The sequence below is a fragment of the Leptidea sinapis genome, chromosome 12, assembly GCF_905404315.1.
Source record: "Leptidea sinapis chromosome 12, ilLepSina1.1, whole genome shotgun sequence".
Lineage (NCBI taxonomy): Eukaryota > Metazoa > Arthropoda > Insecta > Lepidoptera > Pieridae > Leptidea > Leptidea sinapis.
Genome location: NC_066276.1, coordinates 2,914,607 through 2,933,743, shown reverse-complemented (window position 1 = coordinate 2,933,743; position 19,137 = coordinate 2,914,607). Strand labels below are relative to the sequence as shown.

The 19,137-nt window shown below is 34.3% G+C and overlaps 2 protein-coding genes across 2 annotated transcripts; one reads left to right on the top strand and one right to left on the bottom strand.

Moving 5' to 3' along the window:
- Positions 1-4,065: 4,065 nt before the first annotated feature.
- On the bottom strand, positions 4,066-5,035 carry LOC126967064 (translation machinery-associated protein 16 homolog). Its single transcript, XM_050811398.1, has one exon. The coding sequence runs from the start codon at positions 4,729-4,731 to the stop codon at positions 4,246-4,248; it is 486 nt and encodes a 161-aa protein (XP_050667355.1). The 5' UTR covers positions 4,732-5,035; the 3' UTR covers positions 4,066-4,245.
- Positions 5,036-13,622: 8,587 nt separating this feature from the next.
- LOC126967037 (RNA polymerase II-associated protein 1) lies at positions 13,623-17,469 on the top strand. The gene has a single exon (XM_050811347.1). It carries the CDS (start codon positions 13,844-13,846, stop codon positions 17,432-17,434), a length of 3,591 nt encoding a protein of 1,196 aa, XP_050667304.1. The 5' UTR covers positions 13,623-13,843; the 3' UTR covers positions 17,435-17,469.
- The last annotated feature ends 1,668 nt before the right edge of the window (positions 17,470-19,137 follow it).

The following is a 19,137-nucleotide window of genomic DNA, read 5'->3' as shown; positions in this document are numbered from 1 at the left end:
CTTCTTTAATATTTAATATCAAAATTAAATTGGCATGTGCTAATCTAACCCATAATTTCTTATTCTCAATAAAAAAAATTAAAGAGTTTAAATTTTTAAAATGGTAAGTGGTATTAATAAATTATAAATATCCTTATCCTGCCCATTGGTATTTTTAAAGTACATTTTAAACTTCACGGTTCCTGTTTAATTTTATGCCCACTGTCCAGCAAAAATTACATAATCATTTTTCATCCACAGGATTTGAAATTGCCGTTCAATAGCTAAATTAATGTTGTTTGATGATTGGTTATTTTGCAATTAATGAGTGACAAGATGTGATCTGGGGCATAGACAAAATATTTTCTGACAGTTATAACTCCACCATCCAAGATGTTGCCACGCCAGAGACAAGGTAAGTATAAATCTATAACTTGTTTGGTTTTAGCATTATTTTTGAAAAATTGCTAGTATTTGTTTTTTCGTAGTCTCCGAAAAATTTATGTCATTTAAAAATCACGTTGGATATTTTCTTTACAGAATCGAGGTTAAAGAATATTGAAATAGAAGTACTCTTAGGAGATGTTGACCCGGAGTTTATTCCGGAGCGCAGGGGAGAATCGCTAAGCGATAATAACACTACTGATTCCGAGCCTGAAGAAGAGACAAATCTCAACTTGGAAAGTTGTACTATATGAACAATGATTGATCATCATGGTTGGTCCCCGATAATTCGAGCTGCACTGCGTTGCACGAGGTCAAATGGTTCGAGCTGATACTGGGGGTGCCAGATGACAGCAATACTCATAATGTGGCTGGACCTGCGCTTTGTCTCTAGTAATTAGGTCAAAGTAAGTTCCTTGGTAAATCGCCCGAGATTTCGAGATCAAATTTATATTTAAGTTTTTAGTTTTTTAATTAGTTGATTTACATGCTTTTTGAAACTGATTTTGAGATTAAAGGTTGATTCAAATAAATATCCTTTCATTTAAATGTACCATATGTCTTTCAAAATGGACAAATACAGCTTAGGTAATTTAAGTAATTGTGCCCAATGTGCTTTCAAAGGGACAAAATATATCAGAGTTTGGAATTACCCCAATACATTTAGAATAGACCAAGGGTATCCGAAAAAAATTGTTCAAAAAATCTACACGCTCATATGAGAAAAATAAAGTCTTTATTTGTCTTGGGCAGGAAGCACGTGAATATTAATGTTTTTTATAAATGACACCGGGCAAAATTACAAGGCATTCGGTTAAACGCCTGGGCAGGAGGAGGATATAATATTTTTGACTGACATCAGGTAAGGCATTATATATTTGATATACGAGTTATTTTTTTCATGACTAAATACTACCACGGACTAGTAAAAAAATAAGGACTCCGTGTCACCTTACATGACAGTGTAGCAGCAAAACAAGCCGATAACGTGTACATACATAGCACACTTACACTTATACAAGCATTATTTTAAAAATACCGTCGCGCGTTGTGAAAATGTGTAATCACAATACTACGGAACATAAAAATGTCAAGGAATTACATCTCACAGATAGAATAGTAGTTATCACACTTTTTTTGTTCTTTTCTTACAAATAAATTAGATGTTTGGAACACAAAACCTCCACAACGCTAGTTTTTTTTTTAATTTATTTAGTGGCAAACGCGCGATAGTAACATCCAGTGTAACCGGAATATAAACAGGGACATTACCCGAAAAATTGGGTAATCCATATTTTAATGGTGTTCTAAGTAGATAATTCATTTTTTTTATGAAAATAAGGGTCGAGATGAGCAGGACGTTCAGCTGATGATAATTAATACGCCCTGCCCATTAAAATTCAGTGCCGCTCAGGATTCTTAAAATACCCAAAATTTGTGAGCGGCACTACAACTGCGCTCGTCAACTTGCCAAGTCTCATTTGCCCAGTAATTTATTTTAGTCTTTACCAACAATTTTTCAAGTAGTGTGGAACACAACTTCAAACCGGCCCATATTTGTGTGCTTTATAAGGTGCGGTTCCGGCCACATGCGGTGTGGCCAAAATGAGGAAGCTGTAAATGTTGATTTGAAAGCAATGAGTTTCTTTCCACTTCTTCTCATTGTTCTAACATAACCTAACCAATATTTATAAATTATAGTTGATACAGCTTTTGTCCACGATTATAGTCCTACTAATCATATTACAAGGTAATGCACAATTTTCAATAAAATAACGAAAAAATAAATTACAACATCTAAACGGGTAAAACACGTAAATAAAACACAGAACATAGGAACATTAACGCAACAACGCAAGAAACGGAATAAAGAATAAACATTCTAGGAAATTGGAATAAACAAGGTTTAAGAAAAATAATTATTGTTTTTTTTACTGGCTTTACAACTCTGGGTTCTAGCCTTTTTAGTTTAAATATTATAATTGATGAAACTGTCTAGTCTTACCTCGACTATTTTTACGATTCCGTTTCATTTTACTGTTTTTCATTATAATTGACAGTTTTTAGCCTCCTGGCTCCAAGACAGCGCTCATCTACAGTATTTTTATACTCATTACATCTACATTTACTTATCCGTTTTAGAATATTCTTGAAGTTATGCTTCTTTAGCCGCGTTATGAAAAAATGATGAGAGTGAAATTTTAAGATGCGCGCGCATCACTGTAATACAAAAGTAACAGGGTGAAGTTGGTTCCTAAAATATTCTGATTTTTTTTTTTTATATTAATTCGTTCTTTCGAACAGGCTATAGCCAGGGGCCTTACTGCCTTGTCGTTAGTATTTTCATTTCTTTGGGTAAAATATTCTGATGTTTGCGACATTCGTTATTTATTTTGGTTTCTTCGTCCATTATTAGGACAGGCAAAGGGTTAAATCTCATACAGCCGTATTCGTTATTTAATAATTAATTGTCAAAGCCATCTTTGTAAGATTTTTACAATATTGTTCTTTCTACAAACGTAGAATAGCACGAATAATAAATAATTTTAATGATTTATGCTTTGTTACGCCAAAGAAGTACAAATTCTCGCGTGCATACATATGTACACACACATTTTTTGGTTATTTTCTTGAAAACGGAGCATTACCTTGTAATAATAGTGGTATCATTATAATCTTGGACTAAAGCTCTATCAACTACAATATTTTTTACCTCCTAATTCGTGCTACGGGCTACAAAGTCCAACCCGTAAATTTAAAAAGAAGAGTTTCAATATTCCTTAGTGTCATTTCCTCGACGAGTCGAGTCCCAGGACGATTGGCTCTTTCATCAATATATAAGAGGAAATCAAGAATATGACTTAGAATACCCTAAAATCATGCATATTATGCATGATTTTTAAAAATACTTAAATTTGATTATTTACTTCCTAAAAGATATCCAATTATTGTTAAAAACATTCTTATTGAATTAAAAAATTAAGATTATTTTTGGGCAATATATTTCCTATATTTGGAACCATATTATTGGTTATGATAATCTGGACTTTTACGACACACTGAGCTTCAACCAATAGCATTGTGTTTCAATGTTTTATATTATGGGTGTATTTTTAATTGTTACACTTTTGTTTATTTAATAATTATTATTCAGCTAAAGTTTAACAAGAAAAAACTATTTAAGATTTTTTTTTATAGATAAAGTAAAAAAAAAACATTTGAACTAAAATATATAAATTACATGCATACATCCTATGGACCTGTAAAAGATGTAAGTGTTTATTTTTAATGAATAATATCAAACTATCAAGTTGCGCCTAAAGAAGTTTTACTTCAAAAACAGGAGTAGAGACTACTTTAAAAAAAACTAAAAATTTAAGTAAAATAATTGATATTTTCAAAAAAAAAAGTTTAGTTATTGTAGCTCCTAACTGTTTTATAACTTATTGAATTTGATATAAAACACTTTATATCCCTAAAAGGAATAGGTGAAGGTTGCTTTCCATCTAGGTCTTCTAAGACTTCTCCACAATTACAATCAAATTTCATCTTACAATTTATCTTATTCATTAATTACATGAATAAATATTCCAAAATGTGAATTTATGTGTGACTATCATATTATAATAACAAAAAAAAGTATTATAGTAATAATAGATATATTTTATTTAAACATTTCAGTAAGTATTTAATTTTCATAATTTATGCTCTCTTGGGTTTCCATTTTGGTTATCAAAGTATGAAATAGACTATAATCACTATGTAACAAGGTTTATTCGTATAATTATTTTACATTTCTGTCCACAAAAAATAAAACCTGAATCATGTCAAGTGCTTTTTAGATATTCTTTTTAACTTAAAATGTTGAAGAAAACGTAATTCACCATTCCAATTCTTTAGAACCTCCATTTCATGATGGTCCATTAAATTTGGCATTTCTAAACCACATGTTTCAAATTCTTCGCGTTCCTTCTGCTTAGTTATATTTATAACGTCTTCTCTACTTGCATGTTGGCGATTTTTCCTTTGGCCTATAGAATTTTTTAAAGCTATTTGCTGTAATTCTTCATCAAACCTAGTTAAATACCTTTCTATTAACTCTAGGGTCTGTTCCTTAGTTAAAATTATACAGCCATCAGGTAATCTTTCCTTAAACCACATTATTTTTTCACCAACTAAGTTCTGCTTGATATGAGTCCCAAGTTTGTTATTGTTTTTCTTCTCTTGTTTACACATTTTCTTAGTAAGTGACAACATTCTTCTACTGTTAGGATGCTTAAGCTTTTCTAAATTTTTTACTTTTGGCATTTTCGATTAGCTTTTAACTTCTCTTATTAATATATATTTTATTAAACTTTGTCTAAAAGGTGAAAATAACCTATAAAATATTATGCAGACATGAAAAACAGGCGATTGGCAGCATAAACATTTTTTTTTTTGGTTCTGTTCGTCCATCTGGACAGGCAAAGGGGTCAAAAGCCCATACAGCCAAGTCTTATTTTTATTTTTCTATTCTTCAGTCTTCACTTTACACAGCTTGTTCAAAGTCAAGCTAAGTCTTTATATCATCTTCAAACATAAATAGTACAATTTCACATAAAAGTAGTATTTCGTGTTCTTCATGTTTCATTTTCTTCATATACATATAGGTTCACATGAAAGGCCGAAGCCAAGTCTTTTATTGATAATATTCTTGTTCCAATGAAGATCAAGCTTAAACCCCGGGCGGGTTTAATAATAAACTTTTATGACATAATACTAAAATATAAATCTCATATACGTTATAAGAAATATATTATACATGAATTATAAATAATAATGATGAATATTAGTTGAATATAATAATTATAAGATAATATGAAACTAATTTAAGGTATAACTACAAATATACTATTTACATTTTTATATTAAAATTTAAATTATAAACACAAGTCCAATAATAATTTATGGACGAATATGTTTTAAGTCTGTGTAAGGGATTGTGTCAAAAGCCAAGCCGTATTTTCAAATTTCGCCTACCGTTGAAACGATAAATTTGTAAAGCGGCACGAAGCAGTCATAAGTTTTCAATAACTGCTGAAGTGAGCGCGGGATGCAGTGATGTCATATCTACCAACTTTTTGGTAGATCTACCCATTTTCACCTCAGTCTACCTATCTACCACCCTAGACCTAAAAACTACCTATTTTGTAATTAGTTTGACCATATCACCACTTTAAATTATTTTTATATCGACAAGTGACGATTCGATGTGCTGCGTGAGCCATGCGACGATGCGTCAAGCATACATAGAGTCCAGGCCATAAACCACAAAAAAAAACATCAGCAACAGTTCGCCGTTCGCGCTATTTCGCGCTCATAAGTCATAGCCATTATTATACTGTTCTGTCATCTGTGGCTCATTCCCGGTTGGTTAGTTGCGGAATCAATGGTGAATCTTTACTTTTTGTGAGATTATTAAGAAACATGACATTTCATTTCACAGAAAAAAATGTGGATCCTACACCTGAAGAATTCTGGAAGCATGTTTCATCCATTAAAAAAGGAGACCAGTCTCCAATGTTTCTCCTGCTATGCGAATTCGTGAGAAAATTACTCGCACTTCCACATAGTAGCGCCAACATTGAGAGATTGTTTTCTGCAATTAATAATATGAAAACCTTCCAGAGAAATAGAATTTGCACGGAGACTCTAGAGGGATTGTTGCGTACTAAAAGATTTATAGCAAACAACGGGCAGCCTATCACAGAACACTTACAATTTTTCAATAAAAATATGTATAATTTTCAAAAATAAACATTTTAAGAACAGTTCATGCATTTTTAATCTTATTTTTTTTTTTAAATTGAGGTGGTAGATCTACCAATTTTGCATTTTACATTCTACCAACTTCTACCAACATTTGGCACATAATCTACTAATTTTCTAAAATTCGGGTTGGCAACACTGGCGGAATGTTTTCAGCATTCTTATAAATATCCAAGAGGCAGTCTATCAATGTAAATCTTTGAAGATTATATTGGGGACAGTCAAAGAAAATGTGATCAAGAGTTTGGATGGATAAATTACAGAATTGAGAAGTTGGAGAATCTAAAACACCGATCCTAAATAAATGAGCACCGCTACGAGAATGTCCCAGACGTAACCGACAAATTGTGGTGTAAAATTTTCTGTGTAAGTATTTTTTCTTTTTAACAAACCAGGGAGGAGAGATTTCGTTTTAAATGTCGGCTAACCAGCTAAGCTAAAGCTAATTTGCCCTTTGTTTGAACAACTTGTTGCCAATAATTCTGAAAGTCTTGCAAGAATGTACCTTTAAAATGAGACAGTGCATCTGTATGTGGTATGGGAATGTTCAAAGCAGTATGTATCTAATTACTATTCACAATAGATTTAGCAAGATAATCAGCTTGTTCATTTCCTTCCACGCCTATGTGTGAAGGAGTCCAGAATAAAACAATATCTTTTGTTAGGGATAAGCATTGATATTTGTCTCTAATATTGTAAATGATGAAATTAGTTGTAACATTACATTTAGGATATTGTAAAGCTTTTAAAACACTCATGCTATCCGTTATAACAATCCAATTATTACGAGAGGTGGTTGATATAAAATCTACTTTGTTAAAGAAAGTTTTGAAAATCGAACTGGCCACTGCAAAATCATATTCTATATTTATTCCTTTTTCAAAATTATGACGCTTATTTTTTTTCGCTTGCTTTTGTTTTTTTGGCGCGGCTTTGATTTCACCATGTCGAAAGAAAATTGTAAAATGATGAAATTTGAGCATCGAGCAGTGATTAAATTCCTAAGTAAAGAAGGAAATACGCCTACGCAGATCAGAGAGCGCATGTTAAAGGTGTTTGGTGATTCAAGTCCTTCTGAATTCGTCATAAAGTTTTGGTCGAAGCAATTTAAACATGGCCGTGAGAGCCTGGAAGACGACCCACGTAGTGGAAGGCCAATTTCTGCTGTTACCGCAGATAATGTTGAAAAGGTGAAGAACCTGATTCTTGCAGATCGGCGAATCAAGCAGTGGGAGATAGCCAGAGATGTGGGCATTAGCAAGGAACGAGTTCATGAAATTATTCACGAACATTTGGGCATGTCCAAGGTGAGCGCGCGTTGAATCCCTAGAATGTTGACCCCCTTTGACAAACAAAGGCGAGTAGAATGTTGTCAGGCATTTCTAGACCTGGTCAAAGGTAAAGAAGAAGAGACTATCTCTCGAATTGTGACCTGTGATGAAACTTGGATTCGCCAGTGGGATCCGGAAAGCAAACAAGAGTCAATGCAATGGAAATTTAAAGGAGAAAAGCCGCCAAGGAAGTTCAAGGTTCGGCCGTCGGCTGGAAAACTAATGGCCACCGTATTTTGGGATGTCGAGGGATTTTGATGATAGATTATTTGCCTAAAAATACAACAATGAATGCTGAATATTATGCAAACTTGCTTGACCAGCTTCGTGAACAAATCAAAGAAAAGCGGAGAGGCAAACTCAGCAAAGGTGTTCTGATTTTACAAGACAATGCTCCTGTACACACAGCCTTAAAACGGCGAGGTCAGCCCTGAGCAAAAAGGGCTTCACAGAAATTAACCATCCACCTTATAGTCCAGATCTGGCTCCCTGTGACTATTTCTTATTCAAAGATTTAAAGAAAAAATTGAGGGGTCACAGATTTTCGACGGACGAAGAAATGAAGGAGGCTGTGACTGACCATTTTGACGAGCAAAATAAAAATTAGTATTATAACGGCATGATGTCACTTATTTGCAAATGTCATAAGTGTATTTCACTTGCAGGAGACTATATAGAAAAATAAAAAAAAAACTAGCCATCAAAGTCTTTTCTTTCATAGTTAGGTAGATTACTTATCAGCCTCCCCTCGTATATGACTGTTCTCCAATATATTCTAGAGCAGCATATATGGCAGCACATTCTGCTGTGTATATACTAGCCAAGGTATTTAACCTATGACCAAACCCACTCCGCAGTTGTATGTCATAAACTGCCATAGAGACAGCAGTATTACTTTTAGATCCATCAGTATAAAGTTGGTTATAATTTTGCCACTCTGACAGCATACTATATACATCTTCCTTATATTTTAATGATTCATTAATAATTATTTTAATAGGTGTATATTGTTGCGTAGCAACCCTTCGAAGTATATGACCAGAGTTGTCAAACTTCAAGACATTGTTAATTTCAACAGCTCCGTCAGCATTACTCGTAGCTCAGCGGAAAAGTGTTTACTCTAGACGCTGTAGACCCGGGTTCGATACACCTACCAGTGTATGGATTTTTTTGGGTTTTGTGAAGTTAAAGGAAATTTCTAGTCAGTTCAGGATCAAATCGAACAGAAAATGTGTAAGCAGGATAAAAATAGTTAAAAGAATTTTCTAGTACAATTTAAATTTAAAGATGGAATGGGAGAATCATTTTGAAAATAGAACGGATCCGGGGGTATATAAGCCGTACTTAGCGTGGCCTACGGCAGTTCTAGTTCTGACTCGAAAGTGTAAAGAAGAAGAAGAAGAAGAAGTAGTGAAAAGTGGAAGTGTTCCAAGAGGAAGAAGATAGAAGAGACTTAGTGTTCGGTGCGGTGTGACGCGTTGAAGGTACCGCCGCCCACAAGAGGAACAGCGGCAGACCGGCGAAGTGCAAGTTCAGAAAAAGTGAACGCAAATAAAGACTCGTTCCTATAAGCGGAGTATTATTTCCAATCCCTGACCCACTCCTGTGACAATATTTTGAATTATAAGAATTTAAATAACATGGCCAAAGAATACTAGAAAATAGATTAAGATCACAAGAAAAATGTAACAAATCAGAGATGCCTTCTACTTGATAGTAGGAATTATTGTCAGTTTGGTTAATATAGTCCTGTCCACTATTCCATTCTTCTGGAATAGTGGAGTTCTTCCATAGGAGATTTAATATTTTTAGAAACTTATTTAAGTTAGAAGAGTTTAGGAGATTAAACATTTTATAGGAGAGCCAATCCAAACCGCATGCAGAGTCCTTTCTTGATGATAGACCAGCTTTTAATTCTTCAATAGTAAAAGGGGCAATCATAAATGAGTTGGTGCTATTTAAAGGATGATTATTATGAATAATTGTCAAATTTGGTACTGTATCTGGAGTATATTTGTGTAAAAAGTTGGATATCCAATTATTGCTAGAGAAACAATTATTATTAGAATATAAGTTCTTAAATTTCCTCATTTTTGTCTAAATCTGTTTCATTGGTGTTAACCTATTTATGGTGGAGCAAAAATCTGTCCAGGATTTACGACGTTCAAGTCTTAATATACATTTTTTCTTTGCTTGAGCTTGCTTAAAATGAATGTAGTTTTGGATATTGCAATTTGATTTGAATAACAGATAAGCCTGTTTGCAATCTTCTACCACTTTAGTACATTGCCCATTCCACCAAGGAAGTTGTCGCTTTCTTTTAGGTAGATTAGTAATATTGTTACAGTGATAGTTGATTTTAGGTACTGAATTTTCTACCGCTCTAAGAATTATGGAACAGAAGTTATTGTAAGACTTCTGTAGATTATAATTATTTATATCAAATTGTTTTAACAAGTCATTTACTAAGTTCTCATATTGGTCCGAATTTACTATTTTCAGATTACTGTGTGGAGGAATGTTGGATGGAATTGAAGAAGATTCAGTTTCCGACACTATCATGGAAAATTTTGTGATTGTAGGCAAGTGATACCTGCCCAAAGAGTCCTGATGAACTTGGCATTCACAGCACAGGAATAATGAAGATGATACTATTGTTAGATCTAGTCCATTCGGTCTCCAAGAATTAGTACCCACTGTAATTGGTTGATCATTATTTAAGAGCATTAAGTCATTATCGTCCATTACATCCATGATGTCTCTACCTCTAGAATTGGTTCTATTACAACCCCAAATGGTATGGTGAGCATTAAAATCACCAGCAATTATTAGTGGTTTTGGAATACTATGCAACAGTCTATTAAATTTAGATTTGTCAAAGTTAGGTACACTGTTGCCAGGACTATAAAAGCTAACAATTGAGATGTCTTTTTGTTTGTATTTAATTTTGATTGCTACATTTTGCAAGGAGTTATCAGAAAATGTTTCCAACTTTTGAAAATAAATGTAATTTCTAAATTGCTACACCATTGTGATCATTACCACAATAATTTCTTAGTATTATATAACCTCTGATAGAAAACTGTATATTTGGTTTAAGCCAAGTTTCTGATATAAGTGCTATGTGTATGTCCTGCTCATAAAGTAGGTTTTGAAGCTCAAGTCTGTTACTCAACAGACTTTGAGCATTCCACTGTACTATGTTAAGTTTGTGACAGTTGAATGTGATGTTTTATTTTTAATTTGTATGGTATCTTTAATAGCTGAACTAATTGCGTGTGAGCTAATGCTTTGATTCTGTGTTTTATCTAGTGTAATGACTTTGATTATTGATTCTGTGATTAGGTTCATTGCTGCTGGATTGGATAAAATTAAATTAATTATGTTTTGTGTGTTCTCTGTCTTATTGAGTGATGGAAAGTTTGTTGGATGTTTAAATAAATCTGATAATGGTGTTTTACTTTTATTTTTACTATCCAATATCTTTTTTGTTTTATAGGGCATTGACCTGATACTGCAAGATGGTTACCTTTACAGTGCACACATACTGCTTTGTCAATAGGTATAGTACATTCTTTATATGAATGATTTTCAGTACAGATTGAGCAACGCTGAGCATTCTTACAGAATTTAGCCAAGTGGTCAAACCTAAGGCATCGGAAACACTGCTTAACTGGCGGCACATAAGGTCGCACTGGTAGACGCCACGTCTTTAAGTGAACGTAATCTGGGAGTGAAGTAGATGACGCAAAAGTAATAATGACTGCCTGTGTAGGTTGTAATATAAAACCACTATCGGATTTGTTTTTTTTCATTATACGCCGAACAGAAATATTTTTTTTTGTACTTGACAAAGATTTGAAATTTTTTTTGTTGGACATATCAATGGGTACGGAGGAAATCACTCCAGACAATTCAGTGGCACCAGCTGGGATGGACGCCTTAATATTTTGTTCCCTTAAAAATGTCGTGTTGTCTAGGAATGTATTAGCCAAATTGGGTCGTTTAAACACTACTCCTATCTTATATTTGTTGAGTTTCTTAAGATATTTAATGCCTTTAATGAAGCGCGATAAGTAGCTACTAAGAGTTAGCATGTCACGACTACCAAGTGGCTGTTCAGTGACACTCTCTATGAAGACTATAAATTCATGACCGGCACCTGCGTCTTCCGGATATCGGCGACAATAGTCGGCCACCCTATATGGCAAATAAAAGTCCTCGTGGTCTTCCAAAACTGTACGCGAATCTGACTATTCGCTACTTTCAGAGGTGGAATCTAAAATAGACTCACCTTTATCTCGTTCCGGCTTGGTTTTTTTCCGCCTTTTCGACATCTCTTATTACAAACCTAAATCACTAAATATATAGACTATTACTTATACTAAACAAATTAAATGATAAACATTACAAATACTTATATACTTTTCAATAATATGAGGATTATATACAACATAATAGAAATATTTAATGTTATAGTTAAAAAGACCGCCTTATGCAACCAAGAGATCCCGCGCTTTTTTTTTTCGCAGCATAAACATTCATGTAATTGTCAAATGCATTTTTTTTTCTTTGGCACTGCACAGTATGCGCATTCAGCCAATGACTTTTATTACTCGTAGCTGTTGATCATAGTTATCATTATATTCGTCCTTTGGCCTTTTTGATTTGGACAAATGATATAAGTTTTCTTATTTTAATGTTTGTTGTATGAGGTCTGCGAGCTCAAATCGCTCCGCTTCAATTTAGTTGACCTCCGCGCGTTGTTCGTGACGGACGTCTACGGCATAGAACACTTTCACTTTAACGAGGTCTACGGATTACATTCTAATACCGGAACGCATTACAGCGGTGCTGCGCTGCGCGTCGCTTAACGGGACCTATCTCATTACAACTGCAGTAAGCGGTAACTCTCGTCATTTCTATACCAGTTCCCGTGCGAGCTTTATTACAAGATGAGCGATAAATAAGAGCTCTTGAAAAGAACATACAAGAAACACAACGGCCACTCTTTTCAATCAATAGAGTATTTTACAATGGCTACAAAATAAATTTGTTTGTAGGGGTATGCATCCAAAATAAATCAAATTATTAATTGATTAAATTTAAATAATAAAATTATTTTTATTTCGATTTTATAATTAATTTAATTATAAGACAAAATCCTATAAACTTAACAATTAACAGTATGCATACTAAAGCGACGCGCCGCTTGCTGTGACGCACTGAGCATCGCTGCACTGCGCGGCGCTAATCGTCATAATATTATTTCAACCATTTAATTATTAAATATTATATATAAACAATTCATAGAATATGCAACACTAGAGGAATCACAGGAGCGTAGCTCGACCTTAAGGAAGGTGTACGCGCTTTTTTTGAAGGTACCCATGTCGTATCGTCCTGGATACACCACACCAGGAAGTTCATAAAACAGCTACATGGATGAAAGCTCCTTGAAAACCGCACTCTGGAGTACTGCCACACATCCAGATCCTAACTTGTGGCGTGTTTTGCGAAGGTGGAATTCGGTGGCAGGAATCAGGTGATACAGCTCTGGAACGCAAGGCCAAGTGATCCAACCATTCACAGACCACTGGGACCCAGACAATTCGAGCTGCTCTGCTTTGCATGCGTTCAAATGGATCAAACTTATCAGTGGGGTGCACCAGACCCGAGATGACAGCAATACTCCATTTGTGGCTGGACATGCACTTTCTAGAGCGCTAGAATGTGGGCCGGCGTGAAGTATTGCCGTGCTCTATTTATGACGCCCAGATTCTTCGAAGCCAATATGGCTTTGCCCTGGAATTGGCAATCGCTTGAGGTTTCGAGATCCAGATACTTATACGTTTTATATTATTTTATATTTATAACTACAATTTTCCGAAGTCGATTTTCTGCAGAACAATTTATAAAGACAAGGTACTAGGCAGGAAGGCCCCGGGCCGCTACAGTCTGTCCAGAGAGACGAATAAAAAAAAATTGGAGTGTTTATTTACATTGACATAGTATTGACATTTGACATCCTCTTTGTTTACTTTTACTGAAAATTGAAAACAGAAAAAGCTACAATAATTTAATTCAAAGAATAATAGTATAATTTTAAAGTTTCTTGAAATAATTTTTTGATATTATAACTAGTAGGTAATGTTAGAACTGTTGTGATTGTTGATCTTTATACAAATTGGCTATATTAAACTAAATAAAAATACATTACATTTATCAAGAAGTGAAATTATCAGCGTTTCTTATTTTGTATAGTTGAAAAAGTCATAAAAATGCTAAGACGTCCTAAACCCGGTGACGACGAGTTTGAGATACTTCGAATGCAAGAAGAATATTTGCTTGAAAAGGGAAAAAATCAAAACCTTCAACCAGCGGCACAGGTTATAAACCTACGGAAAGCCGAGCATCAAACTACTAAGCGATGTAGCCCCGGTACATCGACAGACCGTAAACCATCAAAATATGCACAAACTAAGGGTCTTTCGAATAATTTACACAAGCGTGTGAAATTTGACGAAAACATTTCCATTGTTGGTGACATCCTTGAAAAAAATATAGATGAAAGCAACACTAAGAAAATACCTGAATCAATGGATGATAATATTTACTTCCCGAAAATAATTCCTTCAGTTTTAGGAGACATAGTCGAAAAAACTTCTGATATTCAAGTTGAACTGGATTTCAAACAGATGCCTTCTCAAGGATTTCCAGTTGTTACCAATCAAAAAGATTTCTCTGTAAAAAGAAATGCTAGTACCTCAATAACTCAAGAAAAAATGAATGTTGATGAACCACCAGGAAATGAGATGGATTCAACAAATTTACATAATAACCTTCCTAACCAAAGTTATATTGTAAGTACTGATGATGCAAATGCTATCCACAAAGACAACATTGATATTCTAAGTAAAATGTCAGAGAAAGATATTTTAAATGAACAGCATAAATTACTAAATAGCTTGGATCCTAAATTGATAGAATTTATAAAATCCAAACGATCTGCAATGTCTAAGGGTAAAGAGGAAATTATTAGAACCCCAATAAATTCTGATGAAAAGGAAAATTCAATGGACATTACTGAGGAGAGTTTGGCTGATGATATACTATGGGATAATGATGTTCTTTCCCACCCTCACATAAACAAATGGTTAAATTTTGACAAGTTAGAAAGGGATAAACTAGACTGGATGCAGGGTTTGCAGGAACATGGAATAAAGCCAGATGAACCCTATGAAGCTAGGTTTAATTTTCAAGGATATTTATTACCATACTCAATTGAGTATACTGAGAAAACTAAAACACTTTTCCATCATGGTGAAGAACCACATAGACCAGGATATACTTTAAATGAACTTTTTGAACTCTCAAGATCAACCATTATTCAACAAAGGGTGATGTCATTAAATGCTATAGCTGGTATCTTAGAGTATGAGAATGCAGGAATTTACAAAGAAATCATTGAAATTCCACTCAGTAAAATATTCTTTTTAATCAGAATTGCTATGGATGAAAATAAACTCATTATATTGGAGCCTGCCCTAAAAGGGATGAGAAATTTGCTGTACAATAGATTAGATGAGGCCAGTCTCGATGCTTTGATAGGTTTCAGGGATGCTGCATATCAGCCATGTTTAGAAAATGACAAATCAGAAATAGCGGAAACAGAATACAAAGAGTCTGAAATAAAAGATTTTCATTTGGCTGAAATAGACATTGTGGCAGCTACTTTAAGGACATCAATATTACAAAGGATCTACTATATATTGAATCATGTGAAGCCATCATTTAACTGTGTGCAATATTCATTGCAAATATTAATTCGTTTAGTGAGAAATTCTCTGGAAACAGCAAAAGAAATTATTGGTACAGAGCATCTTATGAATGCAATTCTAGTCTATTTTGTGCCAAATACTGGCATCAACTTTTGCTTTGAGCATGGTATTGTGTATAATGGTAAACCAGTATTGAGTGCACTTAAACTAATAAGAATATTATCACTGCAATCTAGAGATCTTAGTCAGACTTTAGTGGAAAAATACAATATTTTGAAGCCTCTATCAACATATTTATGTTCTGAAGTAGATGGCACATATGGGCTGAGATTACAGATAGAAGCATATTCTATATTTACAAACATTATGAAGTTCCAACTTGGCATGGAGGAAGCTATGTCTATTTGCCCAATTATTGTGATGGCACTGTATAAACATGTGCAAGGAACTAGTATATTTATCAACTCATCAATACTATCAGCAACCCATGCTGCTGTTTTATTGCAATTCGTGAACAATTTTCTTCTTAGTGGTTTGAATAATCTAGACTATTACAAGCAACAATTATACCCATTATTAACAGAAGGCATGCACAAATGGTTCACACAAACTGCTCAACTAGATGCTTTTACATGTGGACATTTGCGCCTGGTTTCCTCATTATTTAATTGTTTTGAAACCATTATTACTACAGATAAACTATTTATCAAAGAATTACAGGAATCTTTACTTAATTTAGGCAAATCTGCTGGTATTAGAATCATCATGCAAAGTTTGACTTCTAATTCTAATCTCTTATCTGGAATTGAAGACAAAGATATACACAATATAAAAAATTTAGTAACATTGGGGTCTTGTAGTAGTCTAAAAGAAAGAGTTCTACCCATTCTAAATCCTGGATCACCAATACCATTTTTGGATTCTTTATTCCAATTACTGAATGTGATAGACAACAAGAATTTGGCTATGTTTTACTTGGAACAAACTCTGCCTTATATGCAAAGAATATCCAACACTTCACCATATTTAATGAATAACTGGTTCACTAGAATGGAAACAGATATGATATTTAATATAATCAAGCTATCTTCATCACTGGACATACCAGAAACCTTAAAAGATTTATTATATGCTGTTGCAAGTAAACTATGTTATATCTTAAGAATAGATAAGCAAATGGAATTGGAATTTCTTTTTGACTCTATAATATTTAACAAAACTTGGTTTACAGCCCAGAGACTGTTTAATCTAGTGTCATTATCAGAAGCAGATGGGTTTTCTGTTGCCCTAAATAATATAGAAGATATTAAAGCTTGTTATAGAAGTGTGAGCCTCAAATTTGTAGACACTGGGTCGATTATCATTTTACATAAATGGCAGGAGCCAATTCTTCCCCGGGATTGGATATATCTGCCAATATTATCATTGTACAGTAAAAGTCAAGAAAATGTCGCACCTAAAGTTGTTGGAGATCATGCTAATAAGATACATCTTCAGATTGCAGGAGAGCGAGAAATTATAATAAAAAGTAGCCTCGAATGGATTTTATTCAATGAGCTATGCTTTCCAGATTTACTGAAAGACATTGATGTTACTGATAGATTTTGTAGAATACTGTGTGTATTTTTATGTGATAATTCATTATTTTTGAACAAGAAAATCAAAATGCTTTTAGAAAAATGTGTTCAAATATTGTTTAAAATGGGTTCAAAGTTTGATTTTGATAAAGAGCTTGTTGGTCTGCATAATTTCCAAGATTTTTACACACAAATTCTAGAACAGTTCCAGTCTGTTAGCTATGGAGATGACACATTTGCTGCATGTGTATTGGTGCCAGTAGCACAAAAACATAATATTAAATGGAGAAAATTAATGTGGTCTGAATATGCTGGGTGCTTAAGAGCATTAGACTGTCCCGAAAATCAACTTTGTTATGGAATAAATGATTATCTCTATCCAGAAGAATTAGATGAATCTCTATTAAAGTCGTATCATAGAGCATTAACTTGTAATTTGTTGAGAGAAGGAACAATAGCTTATAAGATTGCCCAACACCATGTAGAATCATTTAAGCTAAGGATTAAAAGGTAGGAGTAATAAATTAATAAAGGTTTTATATTATCAAATTCAGTGTTTTATTGCCATATTGGTAGTACATATTGATAATTTGATTTCTAGTACTGGATGTACATACAGTACATCCTGGAGCTAACATCATAGCTGGTCATCTGCATTCAACACCCTTTTAATAGGCAAGTTGTCGGACAGACATTTGTTCTGCAGCATATGCTGTTAACATGCATGGAAACTGCACAGCTTAATTATTTTCACGGCATATTCTTATAGGGCCTTGTGGGGTAGTGCTGCAGATATTGATTGTATCTTTGTGCTGCAAAAGGGCCTTCTGCCATATATGGAATGGACCCTGAATGTTGGAGTGTCGTATTTCAGCTAAGTGCCCCGATATATTAACAATATTGCGTAAATAACTTGACGTTATTAATAATTTAGCTGAATAATTACAATTCAATTGTTAAAACAAAATGTTCTTGCCTCGTGTTCGCGACCGAACTTTTAATGAGCGTATACAATAGGTTTTGAACACTACTTCATTACATATCTTACTTAATTTGAATGAATGTTTTAATGTTATCTATATAAGTTAAAATATATACAATGCCGCTCGGACATTTTTTATGCATCATGGGCCACGGTGGTTCATTAGGTATCGATGCAGTGGATGGACTGGCAAGGCGGGACTTGGATAGCTTGTGCAATGCCATTAGCCCTCAGCCAAATACGATCATGGCTACGCTATCTTTCCTTCGTAAAGGCGATGGGTAAATCTTACAAGCTGTAGACAGTCTGACTTTGAACTTGTCAGTGAGAATTATGATGGGCAACATAACGGGGCACATACCTACCACTAAGTAAACACCTATTAGCAATCGGCATAACAGACAGCCCCAAGTACAGTCTGTCTGGTCGAAGGCGAATCGGTTAAACATATAACCCTCAAATATACAGGAGTGGCTGACCAACGGGCAACATTCTCCAAATTATGAGGTGGCTCCGAGAAGCCTGAACCTTTCTTTTCCTCGAACTCAGTCACGCGCAACGATAGCGCCCTATGGACATAAAGTCGCCACATGCGATAGCTCTTGCATTGCTTCCATGCGAACCGATCGTTTGTTGGTTTTTGAGACTGCATCAAAGTGTAGCTGTACCTACAACCAATAATATCACTTAATACAAATGTCTAATACCTAACTTGTAACGTAGCATTATAGATCGTAGAAATAGTAATCGTGCATAATAACTGTAATAAGCGTATGCCGAAAGATTCGTTCTGACAAGAACATTTTATTTTATATAACGTAATATTAGCTCTGATAAGAACCATTTCATAATGCTGTACATCTCTACTCATAGAATCATACAGATCACCAGTAGTCATCTCAGTGAAGTTTCAAGCATCGTACTTTCTCTCGACGATCGCAGACATACTCACGTGATCAGTCATATGCTCCGCGTTACACAACCACACAGCAAGGCCGAGCGTCCTCCAATAACGCGTCGGGACTCGGGCGTCGATCGCTATTCATGCAATTTTAATCAATGAGCAATAGCGTAGGTGCGGAATGCTCATTGACATCGTATGATCGAGCTTCGACGCGAGTTTACACAAACTGCGAAAGCATTAGTTTTAGAGCGAGATAGAACACATAATATTATTCTCAATTCTTATTGAATGAAACGTTTTACTATTGGTTAAAATGTAAGCTTTAGTATTG